The 13,094-nt window shown below is 42.5% G+C and overlaps 1 protein-coding gene across 1 annotated transcript in view; it reads right to left on the bottom strand.

The window, feature by feature from the left end:
- Positions 1 to 593: 593 nt before the first annotated feature.
- The window catches only part of SLC16A14 (solute carrier family 16 member 14), a 32,234-nt gene continuing 19,733 nt past the window's right edge, over positions 594 to 13,094 (bottom strand). The window contains exons 4-5 of the mRNA XM_065930380.1: positions 11,977 to 12,957; positions 594 to 3,671 (exon numbers count right to left, since the gene is read on the bottom strand). Coding sequence (XP_065786452.1) covers positions 3,520 to 3,671; positions 11,977 to 12,957 — 1,133 coding nt within the window. The 3' untranslated portion in view covers positions 594 to 3,519. The remainder of the gene's footprint in view (positions 3,672 to 11,976; positions 12,958 to 13,094) is intronic.

Raw genomic sequence — 13,094 nt, 5'->3', positions numbered from 1 at the left:
AAAGGTTTTTAACCTTTTAAATTCTGGAGCTAAACCTGGCCCTTCTAACAGTTGGTGTCAGGTAATTTTCTCCAGGTGGTTTGGGACTCAGTCACTCAGTCATGTCTGATTCTTTGCAACTCTACGTAGCCCCCACTGGGCTCCTCTGTCCATGGGATTTTTCAGGCAAGAAGACTGAAGTGGGTTGCCATTTCCTACCCCAGGGGATCTTCCCTACCCAGGGATCGAAGCCACGTCTCGTGTCTCCTGCACTGGCAGGTGGATTCTTTACCACTGTGCCACCTGGGAAGCAGGTTTGGTAACCACACCTAGAGAAAAACTCTTTTCCAGGGAAAGAACCGAAATGATAATCATCACTTAGGCATTTTCCTCTTAAAACCAAGAAAATAAAGATTTTGTACAGAAACTCACTGACCAACTTTAAAGAGGACAAAATTTATTTAGTTATATGTAAATAAAATTATTTGAATACATGAGGGGAAACCTATAAAGCATATAACATTACAATCAACTCTTTATAATATCTTCAGAGAACTGTAAATAATATTTTAAACAGGATATATGAATGTATTTGCTGTAATTCTTTACAAGCATTCTGTTTTTTTTTCTGTTGGCAACATGAATATTGCAAGTAAGATTTACTTTGTTTTTGTAAAATGAAGACTTGATTTGGAGGAAATCATCACTTCCATAAATACAGTAAATCAACAAACAACTGGATGAACTGAACATGAGCAGGTCTAACTTGGATAGTTAACCAAAGCTGGATCATTGGATAAAAAGTTTGTATTTGTGATGCACAACTAACAGTGCAAACATTGACACTGGCTATATAGCACCATTCCAAATATTTAACTCTGCCTGGAGAAGACTCTTGAGAGTCCCCTGGACTGCAAGGAAGATCAAACCAGTTAATCCTAAAGGAAATCAAACCTGAACATTTATTGGAAGGGCTGATGCTGAAGCTGAAGTTCCAAAATTTTGGCCACCTGATGTGAAGAGCAAATTCACTGGAAAAGATCCTGATGCTGGGAAAGACTGAGGGCAGGAGGAGAAGGGGTGACAGAGGATGAGATGGTTGGATGGCATCATCAACACAATGGAAATGAATTTGAGTACACTCAGGGAGATAGTGAAGGACAGGGAAGCCTGGCATGCTGCAGTCCATGGAATCACAAGGAATCAGACACGACTGAATGACTAAACAACAACTTGTTAATTTGATGGTGTCAGTAAATGAAAGTAAGGAAGCAATGTTGTCAGTTTTAAAACCCACAACATGATTTTCAATCTAATCATCCTAATTTAATGGTAAATATATATTGAGAGAAAAAAACACTGTGTCAGCATTGAAGATTACCTTTATCAAAAACAGACAGCAGGATCTTTTCATAGCAACCAAAGCTGTCACGATAACAAACAGGTTGTGTTGGACCAAATGGAGTATGACATGCAATTTATTATCTATCATACTTTACAGGCAATTCTCGAATCATTGGAGGTAATATTGTGTGGGTATATTAGCCATGCTTTTGTTCCTCCTTTCCATTAGCTGCCTTTTATTATTATTGTTATTTTGGTGGTCCCTTTCATTACACAACCCCTCCCACTAGACATTAGAGCAGGAAATAATGGAGATGAAACAAAAAGGAAATGTGTGCATGTAATCACTTGTTAACAGCTCTGAAGGGTTTGGTGGAGTAAAAGACTGAAACAGCTGGCTAAAATTAGACTGGGGTAACATTCTGTGACTCCAGTTTCTAGTACCATTCCTGTCTAATCACCAAGGATAATTGAGAATGGTCTGTACTCACTTTAGATAAATTTGACCCAAGACACTGGCAAGGATATTAAAATATTTGTGTGTGTGTGATAAGCAAATCGTGAGTGAAAATTTAAATAGTTCTAAAATAGGTGTAAACAAGTTAGGCAGCCAGAAATTTCAAAACGATTCTCGGAAGAACATTTTGCAGTCTGAAAAATGTTTGGCTTAGAAAAATAGAGATCTCCGATAGAGGAAGAGCATTACTCGATGTCATGAATCATAGTTATCTTCGGTATGAAATCAATCAAGAGAACTATTTTAAAAACTGTGCTGAGCTCAGGCGAATGAACTGCCCATAGCCCAGCAAGAGGCATTGGAGAAGGGCTGCTGGTTACCACCACTCCAATGTCTGGTGCACAGACGTTTGGACCAAGGGCCTTTTGTTTATTATCCTCACAACGTGAAAGTCTTATATTTGGGATTAGTAACATGCTTTACAAATGACTTAAACAACCAGCTTTACATGTCAATCAGCAATTCATTTTCCACTTTATTTACTGGGTAAGAGAAACCTAGAAAAAAATTTCTATAGGCCCCAGATCATGCAGATAAACTAAGAGGCCAATAAAATGAATAAAAGTGCTTGAATTTTAGCCCTTGACTCAATGGTTATATGCACAAATAAGACTTTCACTAAGGAGATTATTTATATTATTTATTTATTAAGATTTGCCTCAAGATTCAGTTTATAACTAGATACTACTGCATTAGGAGTAATGGCAAATGTTTATGTTTTAGAGAAAGATTTAGAAATTGTATGCCCTAGCTGCAGAATTCTTTAATAAAAATATAAACTGTGTTTCTTTAATTGTACTAAATGCATTGCCTTTGAAATTGGGGTCTGCCTTTGTTTTACACTGGTAGAGCAATAGCTCCCTGTAATAATTTCTGAAGTCTAGCATTTTCTTGTGCTTAAAATTCATTTACAGGTTTTCTCCACCGTCTGAAAGCAGAGAGCATTCTATGAAACCTTAATTGAAATGGCATAAAGCAAAGAAGCCAGGACCTCCGGACACATCTTGCTAATGGATGCACAAATAAACTGAGATCAAGCACGGATGCTCATAGACACCATCCAAAGTTCTGGCGACTTGATGCTGAGATGCCGTGTGGTTCCTGGGAGGGAGCTTGGCACCGACTCTGCAAAGGCTCGCAGCAAAACAAATGCTGAACAAGGTTCCCCATTTTTGTAAACGCAAAAATCCTCCTCTAGTTTTTCCTGTGAGCAAAAACTAATGCAGGTCTTTTGTAAAAGCAAAGTAGTGAAAAGCGCTTTCAAAAAGCAGGGGAAACCTGTAACTGTTAAGTTTTCCGGAAGCACTTAAACACTTTATTTTCACCTTACAAAGAAGTAACGAGGTTGAGAAGCTATCATTCTGTTTTAAAAGCTATGTCTAAAACCCTAGTCCGAGTATGGATGATGAGATAGTTTTTAGAAGGGCATTTCTACCAGTGATTCAACAGGCTGTCTTTGCAGGACACTCTCCTCGCTAAGGTGCACGTGGTCCATAGCGCTCTCCCCACACGGAAAGGCAGTGCTGCCTTCACATGAAACCATGGCAACGGCATTTAAAACAACAGTGTCAGTGACAGGACAACACGCTTTCCCACGATATGTCACAGGCTCCCCACAGTAACCATGTGAGGGATGCATGAGCAGGACAAGGACACCTGACATGGAACATCACAGGACACTACACATTTGCACCATCCATGTATTTTTTTCTGGATTGTTCTACAATTTGAATACACGGTTGAATGAGTAAAAAGAGGATTCCTACCATGTAGAGTAAACCGCTTATATAGAAGGAAAAGTCATATTTTTGGGTGATGTCGTAGATCCACCCTACAAAACAGAAAAGAATATATTCAGCGTAACGAAGTTGAGTAACAAAGTCAAGAACACAAAGCAAACATTTATTGCTACTATAAGTAATTTTCTAAGAATTTATTATATGTCATTTAATGCCCCAGACATTTCATGTAGCCATTTTTAAGTCTGGTCTGTTGGAACCTGAGTTCTCCGTGCCTAGGAATGACTACATTTACCTTTAAAGCCACTGGGGTGCTTTTAAACGCAATGAAACAGTAGCTGGCCGACCTATGGGGAAAATGTGGCTCATAGCCCTTGGGGGTAACTTTTTTTAAATTTTACTTTACAATATTGTATCGGTTTTGCCATACATTGACTTGAATCCTCCATGGGTGTACATATGTTCCCCATCTTGAACCCCCCTCCCCATCCCATCCCTCTGGGTCATCCCAGTGCACCAGCCCTGAGCACCCTGCCTCATGCATCGAACCTGGACTGGCGATTCGTTTCACATATGATAATTTATATGTTTCAATGCCATTCTCCCATATCATCCCGTCCTCGCCCTCTCCCATAGAGTCCAAAAGACCATTCAATATATCTGTGTCTCTTTTGCTGTCTCGCATACAGGGTCATCATTACCATCTTTCTAAATTCCATATATATGCGTTAGTATACTGTATTGGTGTTTTTCTTTCTGGCTGACTTCACTCTGTATAATAGGCTCCAGTTTCATTCACCTCATTAGAACTGATTCAAATGTATTCTTTTTAATGGCTAAGTAATATTCCACTGTGTATATGAGGGTGACTTTTAAGCTGGCACAAAGCCAACAGTGAAAAGTGACTCTTAATGATTTTCTTTTTACACAAATCTTTTCTAAAACCTCAAAACATTTCTGAAGAAGTTTCTAGTGTGTATCCAAAGAGGCTGAGTGGAAGATACTTGAACTTTGACTCATTCTGAAGTATATGAGGGTAAACATCTGTCTGAGAAGGAATCAGAATTTCTAGGTTTTATGAAATTCACATTTACAGCTATAAACCTTAATATACATTTAATCTTATGAAAGTTTAAATTGCCAAAGATACAGCCTTAAATGCTAAGTTATCAGCTCTTTTAAAAATACTTTACTCTTAACGTTATAGTCTTATGGGCTTCCCCAGTGGCTCAGGGGTAAAGAATACACCTGCCAATGCAGGAGACACGGGTTTGATTCCTGGGTTGGGAAGATTCACTGGAGAAGGAAATGGCAACCCACTCTAGGTTTCTTGCCTGGGAAATCCCAGGGACAGAGGAGCCTGGTGGGCTACAGTATTTGGGGTCGCAAAAAGAGTTGGACAAGACTCGGCAACTAAACAACAACAACAATATTAGTCTGATACTTTCGTATAATGATCTTACTAGGGACTTCGTAAAACACTACCATATTTCATGGATTCCAAGATACCATGAATTACATGATGCATCATTATCTTCAGTTCAGTTCAGTTCAGTCGCTCAGTCGTATCTGACTCTTTGTGACCCCATGAATTGCAGCACACCAGGCCTCCCTGTCCATCACCAACTCCTTGAGTTTATTCAAACTCATGTCCATCGAGTTGGTGATGTCATCCATCATTATCTTACATATCAATTAAAAAGGAATACACTGTCAATTAAAATATGACTTGATGTTTTCTTAGAACTCTGTAAAAGGCATTCTGACTTCTGAGAAGCTAAAATGTGAAAAAAAAAAGTTTCAGAAACTATGAAGCATGATGTTTCATTCACTTCAGTGATTAATTCTAAGGATCAGTCACATGTCATGGTCCCCACACTGCCAGTTATGCAACCTGAGAGGATTAAGCTAGACAAAGAATTTTATTTATGGTAAAAATGTAAACATTCATTTTTTTCCCATTTCAACAAGGGTATTAATTAGCAGAGGCATAAGAAAAATATAAATGATTTAATGACCAATAGTATTCCATGGCCACTTTAAAAAAGTATCTAATGATACTGCAAATGAATGCATAAATGTAACTTACAACCCTCTCCCACCAACAAATAGCTAAACAAAATCAACTGCTAAATGTGTAAACTAATACCTCTGACTTCCTGGGGGTTATTTGTATATCTTGCTTATTGTAGCCAGCGCTTAATGTGCCTGAATGAGTCAAGGCCATCATAAAGAAAAACACCAAAAATGTACACTTTTCAAAAATCCCTCAGACTATGAATTCTGGATATACTTTAAAAGTAAACCAAGCTTTTGAGTCTGTTATTTGATACATAAAAGAAGAGAAAATCAGAATCTTTAAATGTGGCTTAGTAAATGTTCTATCATCTTTTTTTACTCTCCAATTTGAGACAAGAGGGACAGATAAAATTACGCATATAATCCAGAAGCCGTGATTCAGCTTCAGCACTGAATCAGAAAGTTCACGGACATAGGAACAAAAACACATCCATCTTTGTTCGTGCCTCCATTTGTCAGCTGTGGACCACTATGAATTATGATGAAGTGAAGAATTTACTGGCAGATAACGCTGAGTGGTATGTTCACAAGCAGAGTACAAGACAGCACTATCTTAAGTTATAATTTGTAAAAAATCAATACATACAAACGAGGTTCTCCTAACAGTCCACTCATTCCAGATGAACGTTGATCTTGTCGGTTTAACAGTTCATTCCTCACTTTTCTATGATCAAATCATTGGGAGTTAGAAAGTGATGCCTCTAAACAACCAACAGCTCGAACAGGTTGGTTTCCCACCATTGCTTAACATGAACTCGGAGACAGGACAAAATCCTTATTAGAAAATTAATATGTACTTAGTTCAGACTATTTACTTATTTATTTTTTGTTAGAAGTGGTTGAGTTCAAGCTCCAGGGCTCTGTGAAAAGGCCCCTATCCACCTCTCTTGATGCCCCGAACTCAACCACAGGCATAGGCCATTCCGAATTTTTTGGAGTTTCAAGCACATTTGTCTTGGCACCCTGACTGTACATGTACCATTACTCCTTCTGGGGGGACAGTAATAAACCCATCATCCTTAGAGAACACCCTACCATCTCCTTGCACCACTCCATCCTTCCTCTTGCCTGCAGACTATAGAAAACAGCGCTAAATATTGTTATAGCCTTACACTGAATTAGTTACATTTTAAAGTCTTTCACCTTTCCTCTAAAAGTATAAACTTCTGTAAAAGCATCTTCACATGTCCCAATCTTTAAAAGTAACTCAATTTTTCAAAAAGTGCAACCAACTTTACCAAACAGTGCAAATTGTTAGGAGTAGCCCTAATTTTTACATTAAATTAATTCCATAGTTTTCTCCAATCTACCTTTAGGATTTATTCTGAAATGATTCCAGATCCTGCCATCTCCGCTAGTTTGAACTCAACCCAGTCCTGAGTCTGATGCAAAGCAGGTCAGGAGACAGCACTTTTATCACGTGCTTCAGTCCAGCACATGAGGACAAACTCTTTAGAAACGACACATTTCAGAGAAGACGCACACCTCATTCATCCATCACCCATCTCTCCCTATAGGTCTGACATCAGTCCCTTGGTTTGGAGCTCGGAATTCCTGGCAGTCCTGATCCAACCATCAACTGAAATCAACAGCTTCAAAGTAAAATCTGGTTCCTTATTAATTTGCATTCCTTTTTCATTTGAGTCTATCAAATGAGGAGTGATGGTTGTTTTTCTTACTTAATAAATAAGTGTTCCCAGTTCTTCGTGAAAAAACATTACCAATTATTGCTAGCCTGTTACATTTTGTGTGAATACTGGAGATAATTGTGGATTCTTGGTCAGTCAAATCTGGTGGCTGAGTTTTGCTATACTTTACCCTGGGAACATCTAAAAAAGGATCTACCATTACTACGTCTTTTAAAAGAGACAAACTGAATGCCCAGAACATTATACAATGAATTACATCAAGAAGTTTGTGTTGCTAAATGACACAGTTGAAGTGACTGTTCAATATCTTTGATTGCATATTCTTCTACTAAATGGAAATGTGTGATTATCTAACATGCTACTAAATTGTACCAGATTTTTTTTATGCCAGTAGAAATTGCTTTGAAAAATGTAAAACACATTCATTTTTAAACCCATTAAAAAAGAAAAAGCTAATGTGAACAGTAATTTTCCTTATAGCACTTCAAGCTAAGTAATAATTTCTAGCCCACCTGGAATTTCTAGCAAGAATTTAATGTGGTTATTTAGTCACTCATATGCTATAATGCATAAAGGCTGGTCTTGTGTCTCATTGCAATATTGGCTCCTTGGCCTGGAAGATCAATGAATTAAACACAATGCAGTTGGTCAATCATGCTGCTCAGCATTTCTCAGCACATAGGTTCAGGGGAAGAAGAAATAAACAAAAAGAAGGAAAGGCCTCTTTACGTTGCTGGCCTGGAGACGTGCATCAGAACATTGATTTTAGCATTTCCATGGCAGCATTTTGAGGATTCCCTGGTGGCTCGGATGGTAAAGAATCTGCCTGCAATGTGGGAGACCCAGGTTTGATCTCTAGGTTGGGAAGATCCACTAGAGAAGGCAATGGCTACCCACTCCAGCACTCTTGCCTGGAGAATCCCAAGGACAAAGGAGACTAGGGGGGCTACACCATGGCAGCATTTAACACACATCCACCATTAATACAGTGGTTTCTACCATCCATCATGGATCAAATTCAGCTACAGACTCCATTTCTAGGGAGGAACCTTGAAGCAGAGATCAGACCCAAGGACTGAGAGTTGGGTATAACTCCCTATTTTCTAGTTGTAATTCCTTTCCCTTCCACTCAAGAAAATGCACTAGAATTCAAATGTGTGAAAAGGAAATGACCATAGGGATGGGATAAGAAGACCATAGGGATGGGATAAGAAAACCATGCTGTCAAACCTTGGTGCTTTAATTAACACTGATCATGAATCACTTATGCTGGACCTCACAGCTGCTTTGTGATAGTGCTATTGCCATCTAGTGAAAAAGTGAAAGTGAAGACGCTCAGTCATGTCTGACTCTTTGCAACCCCATGGCCTAGATAGTCCATGGAATTCTCCAGGCCAGAATACTGGAGTGGGTAGCCTTTCCCTTCTCCAGGGGATCTTCCCAACCCAGGGATCAAATCCATGTCTCCCTCATTGCAGGTGGATTCTTTACCAGCTGAACTACAAGGGAAGTCCAAGAATACTTGAGTGGGTAGCCTAGCCCTTCTGCAGGGGATCTTCCTGACCCAGGAATCGAACTGGGGTCTCCTGCATTGCAGGTGGATTCTTTACCAACTGAGCTATCAGGGAAGCCCATTGCAATCTAATGGATCAGTATAAAATAATTCCAGACTGACCATTAGAAGCAGAAAGTACCCCCTGATCATGCAAAGAAACATCAATGGCAGATTCTATTACCACACACAATATATCTGAAGGACTTCCAACAAGAGGGTGGATGAGTCACTGATAAAGTCCCCATCCCCTTAATGGATATTTAACTTCTTTGGAAGTTACCACTGGTTGATTGATCCGACCCCCATTCCAAATCTTTTCTTCTTTCCTTCCTCTAGTCCCGAGGCTAGAAAGCAAAGTTCTCCAATTTTCAGTTTCCCCTGAAGCTTAGACTCACTGTGAGATACAGTTCTGGCCAATTAGGTATAAGTGGAAGTCTGCTGGGACTCTTTCATCCCTTCCTCTTTCTTGTTATAAATAAGTTTGTAGTGACTGGAGCCACTGGAGTCACTCCCTGACTGTGAGCAACCAGCATGAGGAAAAGGCCAAGAGGATCTTGAGACACTGTCTCAATATCATCATCTAGTTTCTGAACTCCAGATTTCTGGTTATGTGACACAATTAAATCTCTATTTAAGCTACTATTGTTGGGGTGTGATTTTACAACAAAATGCATCCCTAACTGATAGAGAATTCTATACTATGAGATCACTGAACAGTTTTCAGCTGCCAACAGTCTACTGCATTGCTATAGATATTCACTGTCACTTAGAAATGCTGGCTTGCACTTCTGTGTATGAGCAGAAAATAGGAGCAGCCTGACTCAGAAGGGGCCCCATATGTAGCCTCTGGGTTTCCTAAAGCAATTCTTGCATTTTAAACCTTTAGTCAGCCAGCTGCCAGCGTTGTCAGCTGAACTGTTATTGTTCAGTTGCTAAGGTGTGTCCAGCTCTTTACGACCCCATGGACTGTAGCCCGCCAGGCCCCTCTGTCCTTCAGTATCTCCGGGAGTTTGCTCAAACACATGTCCACTGATTTGGTGATGCCACCCAACCACCTCATTCTCTGTTGCTCCCTTTTCCTCCTGCCCTCAATCTTTCCAAGCATCAGTTGAATAAAACAATATATATATATATAATTTCTGGAGCTTCAAATCTTGTTGGGGTGGGAGGTGGGACATAAAGATGGGTAGGTTAGTTAGCACAAGCCCTCTGCCAGTGGGGCCCTAGGATAGGAGATGACTGTGGGTCTGTAGAGAGACTGGGAAGAAAGGGGTGGGAGGGCTTTGGCCTGAATCCATGAGCTTCCCCAGCTACTGGGAAGAAGTATTTCTGCACAGGATATAAGAATAAAGGGCCAGGAGCAGCCAGAAAAGGAGAGGGAGGGACATCTGAATAGGTGAGGCTCCTCCGGTGAAAACCTTGCTCAGAACTTCTGGTAGCTCTGACAACTGCTGCCAGTCCTGGCCTGGATGCCCCAACAGCCACCTCCAGAGACCACTTTGGTGTTAACATTTGACTCCAGCCTCTGCCATGCTTTGCAGGCTCCTGCCTTCAATCTCAGGACCATGGAAAGACTCTGTGACTTTGCCCAGCACCTGGCCTCTTGGGGACTGGGTCAACCTGACACAAAGCTTAAAATCCACCCAGAATGACAGGTTCAGAGAGGTACCTGGCCAGGCATGGGACTCCTCCTGGGAGCCTATGGCTTCTGGCATGCCTGATGCAAGTAGCAAATTCTCCAGTGAACTGGGGTGAATGTATGTGAGAGATCTCATCCTCGATGTTGGCAACTGGAGGTCTCTTGAGACGGGGTTTTTTCTGGATTATCCAGTGGACCCAATGCCTGTCCCATCCCATGGACAGGTATCTTTAAAAGTGAGAGGAGAGCCCAGGTTGGATGCATGAGACAAGTGCTCGGGGCTGGTGCACTGGGAAGACCCAGAGGGATCGGGTGGAGAGGGAGGTGGGAGGAGGGATCGGGATGGGGAATACATGTAAATCCATGGCTGATTCATGTCAATGTATGGCAAAAACCACTACAATATTGTAAAGTAATTAGCCTCCAACTAATAAAAATAAATGGAAAAAAAATAAAAAATAAAAGTGAGAGGAGGCGGCAGAGTCAGAACCCCAGAGAAATGAGAAGATGCTCTGCTGTTGGCTTAGATGATGGAGGAAAGGGTAGGGGACAAAAAAGCAGGCGGTCCCCAGAAGCTGCAAAAGGCAAGCAAACAGAATGCTCCAGAGAGCTTCCAGAAAGAATGTGGTTCCACCAACACCTTGGTTTTGGCACACTGTGATCCAGTTTAGCCTTCTGACCTCCAGAACTGTAAGATCATACATTTGTACTGTTTTAAGCCACTAAGTTTGTGGCGATTTATTACAGCACCAGTAGAAAACTCCTGGGCTTTTCCAGGTGGCACTGGTGGTAAAGAACCCGCCTGCCAAGGCGGGAGACATAAAAGATGCCGGTTTGATCCCTGGGTTGGGAAGATTCCCCTGGAGGAGGGCATGGCAACCCACTCCAATGTTCTTGCCTGGAGAATCCCATCCCATGGATAGAGAAGCCTAGTGGGCTACAGTCCATGGGATCGCAAAGAGTCTAACATGACTGAAGCGACTTAGCACACACATAGAAACTCTTACAGCCCACAGATCTATTGAATCTACAGATGTGTTTTGAAAATCTGGAAAAGTCATCTGAGAGTGCAGAGTCCTAGCTTCTCGTGGGTTGTTGGGGTGGGGAGGGGGCTAACAATAGAAGAGCCAGTCATGATTTTCTGTTATTTCTTTGTGAGATCAGCTTGAACTGGCAGAGACTGCCTCCTTCTAATGGTGCACAGGCTCTGCGCTATGGCACCGTCTGTTTTACCAGACTGGTCATTTATCTCACAGGTTAAGGACCAAAAGTTCATCTACATTCTATGGGAATGAATGACCTTTAACTTGCTAAAATTTATACACGAGAAATTGGGGGCAGGAATGGGGAGGGGGTTAGAAAGGAGCATGTGCACACATGGAAACTTACTTCATATTCATCCTGGGCTTTTAATATAAATGAGAACCCAACCTATCTACATGCACTCTAAGCTCTTAATGCCTTGAAGCGTTTACCTGCAAAAGGTGGTCCCAGCAACGCGGAGATGCCGTTAGCGCAGATGATGATACCGTAGGCATTGGCCAAGTGCTCAATCCCCACCAAGTCCTCCGTCACCACGGGCATCAGGGAGAAATAACCGCTGGAAAAGCCTATCAGGGCACAGATGACTGCCAGCCCGGCGTAGGTGTGCATCAAGGGCAGAATAAAGATACTGAGGACCAGGGTGAAGTTGGCCAACAGGAAGACATTCCACACGCTGATGCAGGGTAGGTCGGCCACGACGCCCAGGACCACTTTTCCAAAGATGTGAACTATGGCTATGATCGAAGTCAGGGGGAACACATCATTTTGCTCTGATAACTTGTACAAGTTGACTATTTCTGGGAGGTGAATGAAAGGGATGACGAAGCTGCTGTAGGCAAACAGAGCCCAGAAAATAAAGGCGACAAACATCCGATTAGTAAAGAGCGAGGCTGTCCCAAAATAGCCCGAGTACCAGTCCCGGAAGCCCTTCCTGACCCTCATGGTCAGCTGGCTCACCGTCTTCAGAAGCCGGAAGGCGCACATGTCTGTGTGTGCGGCTTTCTCCTGGCACGCCTGCGCAGGCGCGTCCCCGAGGGAGGTGTCCTCGGTGCAGGGGCCCCCCGGCTTCTCCTCGGCTTCCCCCAGGTGGCCGCTGGATCCGACCGATTCGGTGGAGTGAGCCGGCAGGACGTGGTGCGGCGCCTTCCCTTGGGGGTCGTCGCAGTCCATGCCAGGCGAGAGCGGCCTCATGAGCGCGCCGCAGACGCACAGGTTCAGGGACACGGCGCCCTGGATGAACATGGCGTTCCGCCAGCCGTACTCCGCGCACAGGTACTTGAGCAAGACCGTCATGAGGAACGTGCCGAAGCCGGTGCCGGTGGTGCTGAGGCCCTGGGCGAGCGCGCGCCTCTTCTGGAAGTACCTGCCCACCATGACCACGGCCGGCAGGTAGGCCATCCCGCTGCCGAAGCCTGCGGCCCCGAGAGGGGAGAAAACGCAGACAAGGTAAACGGCCACAGCCCCGGCTGGCAGCCTTCGAGATCATCTGCATCTCATTACCTTCATCTCTCTAACTGTTTTTGAATAACAGCAATGGTTTAGTCGCTAA

Source organism: Muntiacus reevesi, chromosome 3, assembly GCF_963930625.1.
Source record: "Muntiacus reevesi chromosome 3, mMunRee1.1, whole genome shotgun sequence".
NCBI lineage: Eukaryota > Metazoa > Chordata > Mammalia > Artiodactyla > Cervidae > Muntiacus > Muntiacus reevesi.
This window is presented reverse-complemented; position numbering and strand designations above follow the sequence as displayed.